This window comes from Moschus berezovskii, chromosome 15 (genome assembly GCF_049115385.1).
Source record: "Moschus berezovskii isolate FMDL1 chromosome 15, NW_MosBer_1.0, whole genome shotgun sequence".
Lineage (NCBI taxonomy): Eukaryota > Metazoa > Chordata > Mammalia > Artiodactyla > Moschidae > Moschus > Moschus berezovskii.
In genome coordinates, this window is record NC_142474.1 from 37,483,992 (window position 1) to 37,500,901 (window position 16,910).

Consider the following 16,910-nt stretch of genomic DNA (forward strand, 5'->3'; position numbering starts at 1 on the left):
TCCCACTGACATCAGTCCTCTCAGTTTTTTCTAATTATTTTAAAGTATTTCAAGTCAGATTTTCTTAAATATAATTTTCTCAGTTTTAGATGACCAGATACAGTGAGGAATTATGGTGTTAGAATCCCATTTTAAATAGAATATTCCTATAGAATTGGGCCTTGAAGAATAGAGTGGAAAATCTTAGGTGAGTATACTATTACAAGTCTGTTTGCTTCTGACACACTGTTAAATAGTGTCTTTTACTCAGCATCTGTAATTACCCCTATACCTGCTGCCTTATACTCCCACATTTCTCTGGAGCTCTAGGCAGGCGGCTTGCTTTCGTCACTGTTGCTAAGTCGTGCCTGACTCTTTGCAACCCCGTGGCTACAGTACACCAGCCCTCCCTGTCCCTCACTGTCTCCTGGAATTTGCCCAAGTTCATGTCCATTGAGTTGGTGATGCTATCCAACCATCTCATCCTCTGCCACACCCTTCTCCTTTTGCCTTCAATCTTTCCCAGCATCAGGGTCTTTTGCAGTGAGTAGGCTCTTCACATCAGGTGGCCAGAGTATTAGAACTTTAGCTTTAGCATCAGTCCTTCAGTGAATATATAGGGTTGATTTCCTTTAGGATTGACTGGTTTCCTCTCCTTGCAGTCCACAGGACTCTCTCAAGAGTCTTCTCCAGCACCACAATTTGGAAGCATCAATTCTTCAATGCTCAGCCTTCTTTATGGTCCAGCTCTCACTTGTATACATGACTACTGGAAAGACCTTAGCTTTGACTGTACTTCCCTATGTAAATTTGACCTTCCTCTGTTTGGCCAGAAACATGCAATTCCTGTATTCATTGTGTGTCTTTGCTTTTTGTGGAGTATATGTTCATCAAAGATGTTTGTTTTTGTTTGTCCACTTTTTGGGGGAGGGGCAGAAAGGTCTTTTACTCAGCATCCTAATATCCATGATCTAAGGGTATCATTCTTAAAGCAAATCACTTCTACTTGCCTAAGTTTAAAATCCTCTCAGTTACTGCCATTGAAATTACGTGGAAATCCACGCTGGTTACTTTGTACTTAGGATCCTGCGTGGTTTGATCTTAGCTTCTGTCTCTCGGTCTCTTTTCACACAGCACCTCTCTTTATGACATTCCAACCACTGTCTTTTCTCCCCTTGAAATATACCAAGTCTTTCTCACTATGACCTTTAACTGGAAACTTTTACCTTTTGACTACATTTACCCATTTTCTCCCACCTTCCCTGCCTTTGGCAACCATCAGTCTGTTCTCTAAATATATAGGTTTGGTTTTTTAAAAAAATATTTGGCTACACCAGGTCTTAGATGCGGTGTGCACAATCTTCAGTGTTTGTTTTGGCATCTGGGATCCTTTAGCTGTGGCATGCAGACTCCCAGCTGCACCATGTGGGACCTAGTTCCCTGACCATAGCAAGGAATCTTTGCCACGGGACTACCCTGTTGTGAATCAGTTGCTGTGAATATGGTGGTACAGCTATCTCTTTGAGATAGAGTTTTCATTTTCTTCAGATAAACACCTAAAAGTGTAATTACTGGATCATATGGGAGTTCTGTTTTTCATTTTTTTCCTCCATTATATTTTATTACATGATATTGGATATAGTTCCCTGTGCTGTACAGTAGGACCTTGTTGTTTATCTATTCTGAATATAATAGTTTGCATCTGCTAATTCCGAACTCCCCATCCATGCGTCCCTCATTCCTCTCCACCTTGGCAACCATAATTCTGATCTCTATGTGTCGGTTTCTGTTTGGTAAATAAGTTCCTTTGTGTTATATTTTAGATTCCACGTGTAAGCGCTATCATATGATATTTGACTTTGTCTGATTTCATTTAGTATGATCTCCTCTAGGTCCATCCACGTTCCGGCAAATGGCAGTATTTCATGCCTTTTTTATGGCTGAGTAATTTCCATTATGTATCTATACCACATCTTCTTTATCCATTCATCTGTTGGTGGACACTTAGGTTGCTTTCATATCTTGGCTACTGTAAATAGTGCTGCTCTGTGAACATAGGGGTGCATGTATCTTTTTGAATTAGAGTTTTCTCCAAATAAATGGCCAAGAGTGCAATTGCTGATGGTAATTGTATTTTTAGTTTTCTGAGGACCCTCCCTACTGTTTTCTATAGTGGCCTCATCAGTTTACATTCCCACCAACAGTGTAGGAGGGTTCCTTTGTCTTTACACACTCTCCAGCATTTCAGAGACTCAGAACAGCCAACTTAGTATAGAAAGAGAGGAACGAAATCGGGGCCTGATACTACCCAACTTCAAGATTTATTATAAAGATACAGTACTTAAAACAGCGTGGTATTGGTGAAGTAACAGTTACATAGATTAGTGGAACAGAATAGAGAGTTAATTTTGGTTAAAGGCATAGGTTTTTGTTTAGGTTCATTTTTGTATGTGTGGATGTCCAGTTGTACAGCAACACTTGATGAACAGGCGGCTTCATTGCATTGCCTTTGCTGCTTTGTCAGAAATGAGCTGACTCTGACACTTGACAGCTGGTAGGTCTGTTTCTGGGCTCTCTCTTCTGTTTTAAATCTGTGTGACTTGGATAGGTAGATCTCAGAAATCTTGGTTTTAACTTCACATCTGTTTTCCTGAAATGTAGCATTGGTTAATTCTTTAATCTTGAATTTAATCATTTCTAGGAATTAAGTGACATCACTTTTAGAATTTCTGCTACCAGTCTCTACTATATTCTCCTAATTGTTATATAATAGTTATATTTGCTATTTATTTTAGTATTTGTAAATGTTGACATTGTTATTATATATTTTCTGTATTTCTGAGTAAAGTATTCTTAACTTTACTTGTGTATATTTTGAAAACATCTTATAAGTTGAGTTACGTGTCAGCTATACCTGTTTGTATTCCAGTGTTTGACTCAGGGATTGTAATATGCATCCAGGGATTGTAATATGCATCCATGATTTAATATACTTCCCCTTGAATTAATATAATAAATACCACTTCACATAAAATGTGAGAACTTACAATGATATAACTGCTTACTACCTCTCCCCTCATGTGTATTATTGTTGTCATCTATATTGTGCTTCTACATATGTTATAAATCTAATGATACCTAACAATTATTTTTATGTTTGCTTTAAACAGTTATCTTTTCAAGACATTAAGAAATTTTATATTTTCCCACATTTACCATTTTGTAGTGTTACTTAATCTAGAAGTAATGTCTCTCTGGATTCTCACAGGATATATTTTGGACCATTTATGTCATATATGGTATTATAATTAGTAGTGCCATGTATATGTCAAATTTCCTCTGCTAGTTTTATGTTATTTTCTGTCAAGGACTAGAGTTTATACATTTAGAAATACTTCATTGTGTTTAGCACAATGCCTTAAACAAAATAGGCAGCTATTTTTCTTCAGGTGTGTAAGAATGAAATTTTGTTCTTTTATCTGGGTATTTGTATAATCTTACAAGTTGTATTATTATGGTTCACCATTAGATGTCACCTTTACCAATAAATTCCTCATCATAATGTTACTGGATTTGGAAACTTGACATACCTGTTTAAAACTTAAACTGAGAAGTTTATGTTTTAAAGTTACAACTTTTTAGAAAAAGACACATTTGTAAATCATAATTATAACTTAAAAATCTTCAAGTTTCATATTTCAGTCTATACTGTATCGACTAATTATCCTGAAGTTTTCTTTAAAACTTGAATGTTGGTGTTATTGTTTTGATTCTGAATTGATTTTGTAATTCTGAAAAGAACTTTCTTATTTTAGGATCCTAACTGATCCTAGATTCACCAGAAGTGAGTCTCTGGTTAAGCTTTGGCAACTGCTGGCTTTATTTGGGTTTTTGGAGAAAGAGGGAGAACTGACTTAGTCATGAGAAGAAGTGTAGAGGTGGAGAAAAAAAGAAATTTGTGAGGCTCTGTTGACTAGTCATGGAATACAGTGAAGTGCTAAGGAGTGTCCCTTACAGATGAAAGATCAGGCCAGGGAGATTTCAGCCATCTCCAAAGTTTTGCTTGCCTTTGGGCCTCAGTATCGTAACCTGTGTGCTTTAGGGCTCAGGTGTCTCATTGCCTAACAGGTCTGTGCCCAGTGGAGAGTTCAGATATGTGGCCTCTTCATATAGTACCATCTCTCATCAGACATTTAGGCTGCAACTCTATTTTTTCCCCTTAGTCTTGCCAGGATGTAGCCGCTGGCCGTTTGCGTATATTGTTCAGAATATAGAAATCTGAATAAATTAACAATGTTGATTCCTTATAACTTAATCAATGGCCAGCACCTGAACCTTTCTAATAATGTGAGTCCTTTCATGTCATCCACTGGTATACCAACTGCCAGCCTTTGACACCTCAGTCAGAAACAACTGTTCTGTCTTTTCTGTTTATGATCTTATTTTTGTTTAAAGGAATATTGTTTTCATCTATCAGTATGTTTATATTGAATAAAGATATTCACTCTTTGCGACCCCATGGACTGTAGCCCACCAGGCGCCTGTGTCCATGAAATTTTCCAGACAAGAATACTGGGCTGGATTGGCATTTCCTTCTTCAGGGTATCTTCCCAACCCAGGGATCGAACCTGGGTTTCCTGCATTGCAGGCGGAGTCTTTACCATCTGAGCCAGCAGGGAAGCCCCTTTCATGATGAAGTACCTAATAATTTGGACATTTAGTTTCCATTTTGCATTGATCTGTCAAATTACACACAATGTAATATCAAAAAATGAAATTTTATGTAGTAATATTCTTGCTTTATAATAAATTTTATATGTGTATTTCTTTGGCATATTGATGTAAGACGACTGCTCCTTCTTGGGCAGACATTTTTGACTGTTGGTCTTTTAGTGTCATTCTTTGTGAAGTAATGAAGTGAAAATTCTTATGGAGTAATTGGTGATGTGGATGGTAGAAAATAAAAAGTTGGCTGTACTATATAGTGAGGTGCTGAGTGTTAACTCACTTATATTGATGATAATTCATTTTGTAATCTGTGCTTTTCCCTTATGTTTCCATATATTGCTACAGCTAAAGGAGTAAACAGGTCATGGCACGCTTAACAAAAAGACGGCAGGCGGACACAAAAGCTATCCAGCATCTTTGGGCAGCCATTGAGATTATACGGAATCAGAAGCAAATTGCCAACATTGACCGTATTACAAAGTAAGTCATTTTATACAGACAGATCACTCAAATTTTATGTGGAATTTTGGGAGAAAAGGTCCAAGAATCATTTGTTTATTTATTATGTTAATCAACATATATTACAAAGTGCTAGTCACTTTTTGCCATGTAGGATTGTAAAGTTGTTAGGGAAATACTGAAAGGTGCACAAGTACCTTGTGTGTAGAGGTTGTATAGAATATCAGTGTGCACTATTTCCAGTAGTACACTAATACATTTTTAGTTATCAAAATTTTTTTAACTCTTGAAAACCAGTCTTTATTTAAGTCTTTTATCAAAAGGCATTTGGTTAATTACTTTCTTTTATGTAAACTATCTAAAAGTCTACTGGTCATTGTTTATTTTAATGTATGAATAATATATGCTACCATATAATGTGGTGTAGGTACAGTAAATAACTTCTTAGTAGTTTATAGTACACTAACCAGAATTTTTAACAATTTGAGTCTATATTTTTAAGTTACAGACAGTATATCTTCAGCTGAAAGAAGGAAGTTCTTTATTTTATTTTCTGTTGCTATTTATCTTGATAGTCCAATATATCAGAATAGCAAAAATCCGACTCCTGTATGAATGCTCTGTTTCCATGTTATGTACTACTTATAAGGGAATAATAGAAATTGATTTTGTTTTGCTTTGTATTTTTAAAGGAATACAACTAAATTAATCTTTTTAAAATGTTTGAATTTTTTAGAATAATTTCGATAGAATTTCTTTATACTTATTCTCTGACATATCCTTTAAACACTAACTATAAAAATGGAAAACAGATGATTTACAAAAGCTCATTTAAAGAAGTGGTTATTTTTGTCCTTATTAATAAGCAACAAAGTTAAGTACTATATGTTTATATTTTTGTCACTTAGTCATATTCTACTGAAGAGGTTTATAAAGGTTACTTAAGAGGGAAAGGCCAGGAGAAAGAAAGATGGTGTTGTATGTTGCTTTAACTCTGTATCCTGTTCTTTGAATATTTTAAAGTTGCCCATGTACAAACTCAATCCTATAGGTGACTCGAAGGGGAAGAATAGGTAACAGCTGTGTGGAAAATAAGGATAAAATAATAGTACATAATAATTAAGTTACCTTTAATATTGGTGATATTGGAATAAAATATTTTTTAAAAGCTCTAAATACAGAAATATAAAAGTATTTTCCTATGGTTGGGATTAAAAAAAAACCATAGTTTGTTTATATCAAAATTTACAGATGAATGGTGGAAATAAGATACTGTTCTTTGGATTTAATTTTTAAAATTCATTTAGTCTTGACTGAACTATTTCAACTTACAGCCTGTTGCTTCTTATTAATCCATGACATCTTTCTTTAAAGCTCTAGGGACATTCTCTAGGAACCTGTGGGAATCTCCAGGTGAGGTGTTCAGAGTTTGTCTGACAAGGTTGCTGTCACGTGTGTCAGAGTAGTCTTTGGATGACCAGGTTCTGTGTACTTGTGTATACATGTTAAATTGTGAGACTCGCAGAGGCTATTGACAGCATTGCACACCTCTTCTTGGTGTGCACAATGGACTGTCCATAAACATTATCTCTTCTCCTTTCCTTATCAGTACAGCCTTAAGGATGCCAAGGTTTACTTTCCTTTATGTCCAAAGGTTCGTCCATAGGTCTTAAAGATAGCTGAGAATAAATTAATATATCTGTCAGTTAGTCATTGTTGTATCAGTCTTATCTAAAGATGAAAAAAAAATAGAAAATCAGAGGATGTGTGTTTGAGAGGTTTCTGGTGTTCCTTCTGCCTCGTCTGAGAGTATGCCGTGTCTCTTTTTAGTACGGGATGCATTCATAGCATCTAGTACTTTCATAACACTAGTCACATGTAATTATTTCCCTGCCAGACTGTCAGCACCAGAAAGGAGCTGTCTAGATAATTGCCTAGCCCAGTGGTGTGGCTTCTCAGCAGTGTTAATTTCCTTGCTTGTAACCCTTGCCAAGGTGAGGTAGGAAGAGGCGTTGGACTGTGACAGGAAGTCAGATCTTTTGCTTTAAAACCTAATCTTATTCTGTTTTCTTAGTAGGTAAATACTTCTCAAACTTTAATGTTAATTCAAGGTACTCAGTTACAACTAAGTCTGAGCATAGAAGTGTCTTTCCATCTTTATCAAATATCTTAAGCTACTGAAGGTTTTAGTGGAGTTACTATGAAGAATGTATATGTAGTCATTAAGTTTCATCCTGTATTTGACTGGTGAGCGACTCCCTAAGATAAAAGTTGCACAGTTTGAGTCACACATTAAAAGTTTTGGGCTTTGGGGTCATGACTCTTTATACTTTGAAGTCTGGCAATCCTAAACACTATAGTTTACCTCTTGCTGTATAATATTTTCGTTCTGCTTGTTTTTATTTGAAATGTCTTTTTAAAGACATTTTAAATTTATGTTTCTCATTCATCTTTTTAAAAATAATAGCGATTTTATTTTTTGGTCACATCACGTGGCATGTGGAGTGTGGGTTCTTAGTTCCCCAACCAAGGATGGAAGCTGCCCCTGCTGCAGTGGAAGCCCAGAGTCTTACTGGGGTTGCCAGGGAAGTGCCTCTCATTCATCTTTTTTTGTATTTGTTTTTTCTTTGCAATTTATTTATCTAAGGACTTGGTTCATTTACTCTGTGGTTTCTTATAGTCTGCCTTTGCGATTGCATCCCTGTGGTGTGCCTTATCCTGGTGCTCATTCCTTTGCATCATAGAGGCTACTAGAGATCTCTTCAAGAAAATTAGACATACCAAGGGAACATTTCATGCAAAGATGGGCACAATAAAGGACAGAAATGGTATGAACCTAACAAAAGCAGAAGATATTGTAAAGAGGTGGCAAGAATACACAGAAGAACTATACAAAAAGATCTTCATGACTCAGATAACCAAGATGGTGTGATCACTCATCTACAGCCAGACATCCTGGAATGCAAAGTCAAGTGGGCCTTAGGAAGCATCACTACAAACAAAGGTAGTGGGGGTGATGAAATTCCAGTTGAGCAATTTCAAATCCTAAAAGATGATGCTATGAAAGTGCTGGCCCTTATTATGCCAGCAAATTTGGAAAACTCAGCAGTAGCTGCAGGACTGGAAAAGGTCAGTTTTCATTCCAATCCCAAAGAAAGGCAATGCCAAAGAATATTCAAATTACCGCACAATTGTACTCATCTCACATGCTAACAAAGTAATGCTCAAAATTCTCTGAGACAGTATGTAATTGTGAAATTCCAGATGTTCAAGCTGGATTTATAAAAGCCAGAGGAACCAGAGATCAAATTGCCAGCATCCGTTGGATCAGCGAAAAAGCAAGAGAGTTCCAGAAAAACATCTACTTCTGCTTTATTGATCACACCAAAGCATTTGACTGCGTGGGTCACAACAAACTGGAAAATTCTTCAAGAGATGGGAATACCAGACCAGCTGACCTGCCTCCTGAGAAATCTGTATGCAGGTCAAGAAGCAACAGTTAGAACCTGACATGGAACAACGGTCTAGTTCCAAATCGGGAAAGGAGTACGTCAAGGCTGTATATTGTCACCCTGCTTATTTAACTTATATGCAGAGTACATCATGTGAAATGCCAGGCTGGGTGATGCACAAGCTGGGATCAAGATTGCTGGGAGAAATATCAATAACCTCAGATATGCAGATGACACCACCCTTATGGCAGGAAGTGAAGAAGAACTAAAGAGCCGCTTGATGAAAGTAAAGAGGAGAGTGAAAAAGCTGGCTTAAAGCTCAACATTCAGAAAACTAGTATCATGGCATCTGGTCCCATCACTTCATGGCAAATAGATAAGGAAATAATGGAAATAGTGAGAGACTTTATTTTGGGGGGCTCCAAAATCACTGCAGATGGTGACTGCAGCCATGAAATGAAAAGACGCTTGCTCCTTGGAAGAAAAGCTATGACCAACCTAGACAGCATATTAAAAATCAGAGACATCACTTTGCCAACAAAGGTCCATCTGGTCAAAGCTGTGGTTTTTCTAGTAGTCATGTATGGATGTGAGAGTTGGACTATAAAGAAAGCTGAGCAGCGAAGAATTGATGCTTTTGAACTGTGGTGTTAGAGAAGACCTGAGAGTCCCTTGGACTGCAAGGAGATCCAACCAGTCAATCCTAAAGGAAATCAGCCCTGAATATTCACTGGAAGGGCTGATCTGAAGCTAAAGCTTCAATACTTTGGCCACCTGATGCAAAGAACTGATTCACTGGAAAAGACTCTGATACTGGGAAAGATTGAAAGTAGGAGGAAAAGGGGACGACAGAGGCTGAGATGGTTGGATGGCATCACTGACTCGATGGACATGAGTTTGAGCAAGCTCCAAGAGTTGGTGATGGACAGGGATGCCTGGTGTGCTGCAGTCCATGGGGTTGCAAAGAGTCGGACACGACTGAGTGACTGAACTGAGCTGAGTAGTGAATCCTAGCAGCGTGAGACTTCTTCATAGGTGGTAATGTATTTCATCTGGCAAGGTTAGTACTAAGCTTGTTGTACAGTGGCTAGATTCAGTAATTCATTAAGGATTGCGAAATAGTGATAATCTGTCACATAGTTTATCTTTTCTTTTTCAACTGAAACACTTCCATAAGAACATAAACTTCCTGTCATGTAGATTGTGGTTACCATGTGGTATGGCTCACATTGAAAAGGTAGAACAGCTGATTCTTTTAACTAGCGGTTTTCAAAATAGCATCCTTCAGTGGCAACCAGGTAGTTCTTTCTGGTGTATTTCAGTCCGTTTCTGTTATAATCCCTGTTGATGCTTAACTTCCCTTCTTTGACCAGTTGGAGCCTCTTCATGTTGTCTCGTGAAGTTCCTCTCTGCTTTCTGATATGACAGGATTTTTTGGGGGCTCATCTAGGATACATCTTGCCCCAAGCCTGGATCCACTGATTTCTCCAGGGGATGCTGGTTTCTTGCAGTTAGAAATTGTGTCTCAAGAGCATTTTCTGGCCCTCAGTGTGCTTGTTGCTACCAGGTTGGTCTCTCTATCTAGGCCTTTTAGTGGACCAGTTAGGAAATACATATAGTTGTAAAAGAATAAAACCACATAATGAATTCATACTGATATTTTCCCCTTGAATTTATGGCTGCTGGTTTTTACTGAGCTATCTAAAATCTTTCCCTTCTTTCTTACACAGTAAGAGTCATGATTCTTAAGGACACCATGGGTGGTGCATTTTAGATGTCATATAGTTAACTCAGTCATTCCATCCAGCTGTGTCCCAGGCTGTCTGAGAATACCATCACCAGTGCTGGAACTGACAGCACATCTCATGGAAACCAGACAAGCTTTTTTACCCTCTCTGAACAACTGTATTGATTCTAAACTGTCATAGAATGTAGCAATTACATACCATACTTTGTACTTAGAGCTGGCATTTAGTCTTACTTCTGCAAGTGTTTGTTTCGTGCTTACCACTGACATCTGAAGTTCATTCTCTAGTAGAGTCTTTAAAGAAAAGTTTTTCCCTTCCCCACTCTGTAGTTTTATTGAGATGCAATTGGCATTGATCCATGTTGTTACAAAATGATGGAATTGCTTTCTTTTTATGACTGAATAATATTCCATTGTATGTGTATACCATGTTTACATTGACCCATTTGTCTCTTGATGGACCCTTAGGTTGTTCCCATGTCTTGGTTGTTGTAAATAATGCTGCTGAGAACATGAGGGTAAAGAAGTCTTAAGATAGTGATTTCATTTTCTTCTGATAAGTGCTCAGGAGTGGGATTGCTAGATCATATGGTAATTTCTGTTTTTAATTTTTTGAGGAAGCTTGTTACTGTTTTCCGTGGTGGCAGCACCATCTAGTAGATTTATAATCAAGAATTCCTGGGGTCAGAGTTTTGAGTTCTTGCGTGTTGAAAACAGTTGGTCTGCAGCCTCTTTACTTGAAAGTGAATCTGGCTGGATATAAAATCCTTAGCTTTTCCTTTCTTTGAAGTTCTTATATATGGCTTAAGGCATCGTTGTCAGCAAATCGGATGACAACTTGATTTTCTTTCAAGTGTGACTGTCCTTTTGCTTAGATTCACAAAGAATTTTTACCTTTGAAGTCTAGTAATTTGACTGTATTGGTGTTGGTCATTCTGGGTTGTTTTGTTGGGTATACAGTGTCCCTTTAAAAACGTATTTTGAATATTGCAAATTTTAATTTAAAAATTGTACAACTGACCCTTGAACAGCATGGATTAAACTGTACAGATTCACTTATCCCATGTGCAATGGGGCTGCATGCTTCAGGGTTGCCTGAATCCAGGTGTGGAGGTGCACACATAGAGGGCTAACTGTAAACAGGGACGCAGATCTTTGACCGCATTGGGCTGTGGTGGGTTCTGACACCTATAGGTTCAAGGGTCAATTGTATATATATATATATATATATAACATCATTCATGGACTTTTATTATCTTGTTTACTTGTTTTTTGGGGCTTTCTCTTATACTTTGTTGGTTTCTTTTCCTTTGTTCTGTATTTGTAATTTTCAGTTTGGGCAGTTGTGAATAAAGCTGCTATATAGTTTTGGTTTTTTTCATATTCTCTTTATGACTTCTACTTATGACATTTTTTGCTACATAGTGATTCTTGTGTGCCTCCTAGTTTGGACTTCTTCTGAAGTGAATTTTTTCATTTACTTCTCATGTTTATATCATTTCTGAGTTTTATAATTCTGACATAGCTTTCCTGTATCTTATATAACTTTCTTAATGTCTTTTTATGTGTTTAAATAGCAATTATAGTCTCATCTGTGTCATGGGCACGTGTCTTGGGCGTGCTTCCACTTTAGGGATGTTCTGCTCCTTCAGCCATAGTCCTGTCTTGTGAAGTCACTTTTCCTGAACTTGTGTCAAGGGAAGGTGGTTGCAAACAGTTTTTGGAGGTATGGCTCTAAAGCATCTTCTGTCATTTTTATGAAGTGCTAAAAATAATGCCTCACATTTACCATGATCTCCTGCTTCTGTACCTTTTGCCAGAACCACAATTTCTTTTGTGCCCATTGTCCTTATATTGGAGATCTTTATGACCAGACTTCAGTAGGGTTTGATACTTTTATTGCTAGCAGTTTTTCTACACTGTACTAAAAGGGAACTTTGGCTGATTAATTGCGAGTGTTCACAGGTTTCTCTGCTCCAGCCCCATAAGAACTTTACCATGAGCTCGTGAATTACCATCAGTTACCTGCAAATGGAGGTGTGTAAACCCTGTCTAATGTGAACTGCTGTTCTCAATTTGGCCCACTTTGCTCTTCAGTGACTGCCTGTTACCTGTTTTATCCTCCTGTTCTCAGTGCTGTGTTGTGTCCCTCTGCCTCCTCCTGCGCAGGTGTCGGTACCAACTGCAGTTGCAGCTTTTGGAGGCTTGTCCTCAGCTACTGGACTTTGGGATTCATGAGAATTCTCATCACTTGTTTATGTTTTCCAAGGGTTGGGTTGTCAGCTTGTTTTTTGCTAACTCTTCTTGTGACTTTGTCGAGGAGGTTGGGAGACATTAAAACCATGTTACTTCTGCCATCTTCCCAGCTCACAGCATCAAGTCATTTTTCTAAAAAGAAAAATAATTGCTAAAGGCACTGGGTATTTTCTGAAGTCCTAAAGCAGAGCTGAAAGCAATAAAAATTCCTTCTAGCAGAGGCAGATTTAAGGAGCATTTTTCATTTTTGTATATGACACTAGAACGTACAAAATCTACAGCAGTATCATCTTCAAAATATCATTAAAATATTACATTTGTGTTGAAATTTGAAAAGAAATTTTATGAGTAGAAGTTTCAGATCCTCAAAGTTAATTGAATAAATAGGGACTAATAACAACTTCTATAACAAAGTAGGATTTTTTTGTGTTGCAAATGTGTCTTCTGTGTAATCTGATGATGTTTAACTTCAGGGTTCATGGCAGTAGCCTTTTGTCAGTACACCTCCCTTGGAAAGAGTCCTGAGTCTTTTTAATACTACCTTTTACTTTTTTTCTAATTGCTAGTTTTCTGTTCACGGAGAAGGCAATGGCAAGCCACTCCAGTACTCTTGCCTGGAAAATCCCATGGATGGAGGAGCCTGGTAGGCTGCAGTCCATGGGGTCGCTAGGAGTCAGACATGACTGAGCAACTTCACTCTCACTTTTCACTTTCACACATTGGAGAAGGAAATGGCAACCCACTCCAGTGTTCATGCCTGGAGAATCCCAGGGACGGGGGAGCCTGGTGGGCTGCCGTCTATGGGGTCACACAGAGTTGGACACGACTGAAGTGACTTAGCAGCAGCAGTTTTCTGTTCAAATAAGTAGGAAAGGTATTATAAATTACAGAGTCACTGTTGAGATTTATGGGCTTCCCTGATTGCTCAGTTGGTAAAGAATCTGCCTGCAATACAGGAGACCCTCGCTCGATTCCTGGGTTGGAAAGATTCACTGGAGAAGGGATAGGCTACCCACTGCACTATTCTTGGGCTTCCCTTCTGGCTCAACTGGTAAAGAATCTACCTGCAATGCGGGAGACCTGGGTTCAACCCCTGGGTTGGGAAGATCCCCTGGAGAAGGGAAGGGCTACCCACTCCAGTATTCTGGCCTGGAGAATTCCATTCACTGTATAGTCCATGGGATCGCAAAAAGTCAGGCACAACTGAGTGACTTGCACTTTCACTTTTCACTTTATTGAGTATTTCAAGTATTTAAAAAATATCACTAAGAGAAACTTCTTTGAAAATTTCTGTTATTTGGGGATGGAAGTCTTTGTGTTTTTTTGTTTGTTTTAATTTAAAATAATTATTTATTTGTTTTGACTGCAGTGGATCTTCACTCCTTCGAGGGCTCTTCGGTAGTTGTGGAGAGCAGAGGCTACTCTCTGTTTGTGGTACCTGGCTTTCTCACTGCAGTATCTTCTCTTGTTGCAAAACATGGACTCTAGAGCTTACGGGCTTCAGTCCCTGTGGTTCCTGGACTCTATAGCACAGGCTCAGTAGTTGTAGCACACAGGCTTAGTTGCTCGATGGCATGTGGGATCTTCCTGGATGAGGAATTGAACCTGTGTCTCTTGCATTGGCAGGTAGATTCTTTACCACTGAACCACCAGGGAGTCCTGGGGATGGAAAGTATTTTTACAGAATGAGTCAAATCTGAAATCAAAGTACGTGTATAGGGTGAAGTTTGATTGTTTAAAATTAATAGTTAACCTGTGCCTCCAATTTAAAAGCTCATGTTTATAAATATGATTTAATAATGGTATAAAATTCCATACATGTTCTTACTTGAAAAGTAAATAAGCCCGAATAAATTTAGGCCTCTCCATAAAAACACTTTATGTTTTTAGAAGCTGAAAGATGTTTTGTGATGTTTAACCATAAGATGAAAACAGATCAGTCGTTTTATCTTAAAAAAGAATTACATGAGTCAGTTTAGATGAACATAAGCATGGGCAAGAATAGCTATAATGCTAAATTATAAGTAGTACATATGAATTCATCAGTTTTATGAAATTTGGCTAGGTGTCATGAAATTAAAGCTGTGAAATATTTGATTGCAGCACTTATATAAAATATTTTTATGTTTGTACTATGTCATGATGTTTTTAGCCCTTGTTTTACAGTTTTTAAATCAACAAGCAAAGAGATAAAGAAGCATATGACATCAAAACCAGTAACAGAAATGAAATTTAAACTTTGAATCCCTATGATTCCTAATATGATTCATAATTCATTGCCTTGTTATTTTTTAAAATGTCTCCTATATTTTAATATCCAGTAAAAGTAAGTAACATGTCATTTTTTCCTCTTTAATCCAAATTGTTCATATCTAATTTGGATGATTATAATACAACATTAGACTTTCATAAGTATTCTTAAGTAATAGTTATAAGATACTATTACTATTCATAAGTAATAGTTATAAGATAAAAACATATTTTTGAAAGAAGTATGGATTTTATTATAGTCTCTGCCAGTATTATTGGCTAACATTATTGGTGTCATGAGCAACTTTGATTTTGTGTTTCTAGAGGTGACCACATTTGTGACTAGCATGCTTATTAGACTGACATTGGATTGGTTGACTTAGTCCCATTCAAGTTAATGTTTCAGATTAGGGCATCAATTAATTACATGTATTGCTTACTTTAGGGTCAAACCCCAATTAGAAAATGTGACCTCTGACCTCTTGTGACATGTTTGGCATTGAAATTTGAGTTCTCCTGGAGTTCTTCTTGTCACTACAGACAGACATAAATCCAAACTGTAAGTCTTCTTCATGTGTAGGTTGCCTTTGAAGTTGCAACTAGGTACCCATTAATTATTTATTTATTTACTATAGTTCAGTTTTATGAAACCCATGATTTCTAGGAGTTATTTGTCTTATCCCTGTCAATTTCTATTACTTCTGTAGATTTATTGTAGGGTAAGAAAGTGGCCATTGCCGAAGTTACAATAAAGTTAATTTTAAAAAACGTAACAGTTAATGTTATGTCTTATATATACTCCCAAGAATTCTTCATTCTCATAACTACATTCTCATTTCAATCTGTGTTGATTTACTCTTTCTTACATACCGTCTTATGGTAGCAGGTTGACAGGTACAGTTTACCACTGTTACCATTGTTATTTTATTTTATATACAGAAGAGTTACTGGTTCTGAAGAGCCATAGCCACAGTCCCACAGTGAGTTTTGTCCAGCATGCTACATTCCCGGGGCACTCACCTTGACTGGGATTTTTGTCCACTTGCTTTCATGTTTCTCTGCGGTTCTGTGATGGAATCACACAGACAAGGCACAGAAAAGTACCTTTAAAGAGTAAAAGAATATGGGGAGGGAGGTGGCGGGGTAGATTGGGAGCGGGGGACACATGTATACTTGTGGCTGACTCATGTCAATGTATGGCAAAACCACCTCAATATTATAAAGTAATTAGCCTCCAATTAAAAAAAATAAAAGAACAGTACCAAATAATGGAAGAGGTATCCTAGACAGAATGCAGCTCTGCCCCATTTGAGTGGAATGTTTAATTAATAGTATGACAGGCCTTTCCTGGGAGAGATTGAAGGCAAAAGGAGAAGGAGACGGCAGAGGATGAGATGGTTAGATAGCATCATCGACTCAATGGACATGAATTCTGAGCAAACACCAGGAGATAGTTAAGGGCAGGGGAGCCTGGCCTGCTGTGTCGTCCATGGGGTCGAAAAGGAGTTGGACATGACTTAGGGACTGAACAATAGTGACAGGCCTTAATTGAAGGGGAAGGAGGTAGTGCTGGGTCACTGTGAGAGAATCAGGAAGGCCTTAGTGGGATATGGAATTAATTGAGCCTTGCAAATTGAGTGGGACTTGGTGAGGCAGAGAGGGGAGTCGAAACAGAGGGACTGTAAAGTCTTACGGAATGAAAAGTCCAGAAGGCCAAACTAGGAAGACCTCTAATGCCAGCATTGAGATTTTTATCCTGTGGCTAGAGGGGATGAGAAATGTGTTTGGAGTACACTTGACTGGGCAGATTGAATGGTCCTGTAAAATGTCTGTCTTCTTTAGCTAGCCTGGTTTTTAGCCTGTGTAGTTTCCTGCCTGTGCAGTGGCAGCTGGTTCCTAATTGGGTTTCCGGCCTCCTCCTGGTCTTGCTGGTCTGTTTCTTCTTTCCCTCACTGGTGTCAGAGATGTTTTTCAAAAACATCCTCTTATCACATGTTCCACAATTGAAAGTCTTCTGTTGCCCATGCTTTCCCACTCGT

At 37.8% G+C, this 16,910-nt stretch overlaps 1 protein-coding gene across 12 annotated transcripts in view; it reads left to right on the forward strand.

Annotated features, from left to right (window-relative positions):
- Window positions 1–16,910, forward strand: part of ZMYND11 (zinc finger MYND-type containing 11) — a 72,146-nt gene that overhangs the window by 9,437 nt on the left and 45,799 nt on the right. For 10 of the 12 annotated variants that reach the window (XM_055431788.2, XM_055431777.2, XM_055431815.2 and 7 more), the window contains exon 2: window positions 5,053–5,187. In XM_055431788.2, the coding sequence (XP_055287763.1) occupies window positions 5,072–5,187 (116 nt within the window). In that variant the 5' untranslated portion in view covers window positions 5,053–5,071. Of the gene's footprint in view, window positions 1–5,050; window positions 5,188–15,316; window positions 15,431–16,910 lie in introns of those variants that run through there. The other 2 variants (XM_055431839.2, XM_055431868.2) reach the window with 1 other exon arrangement.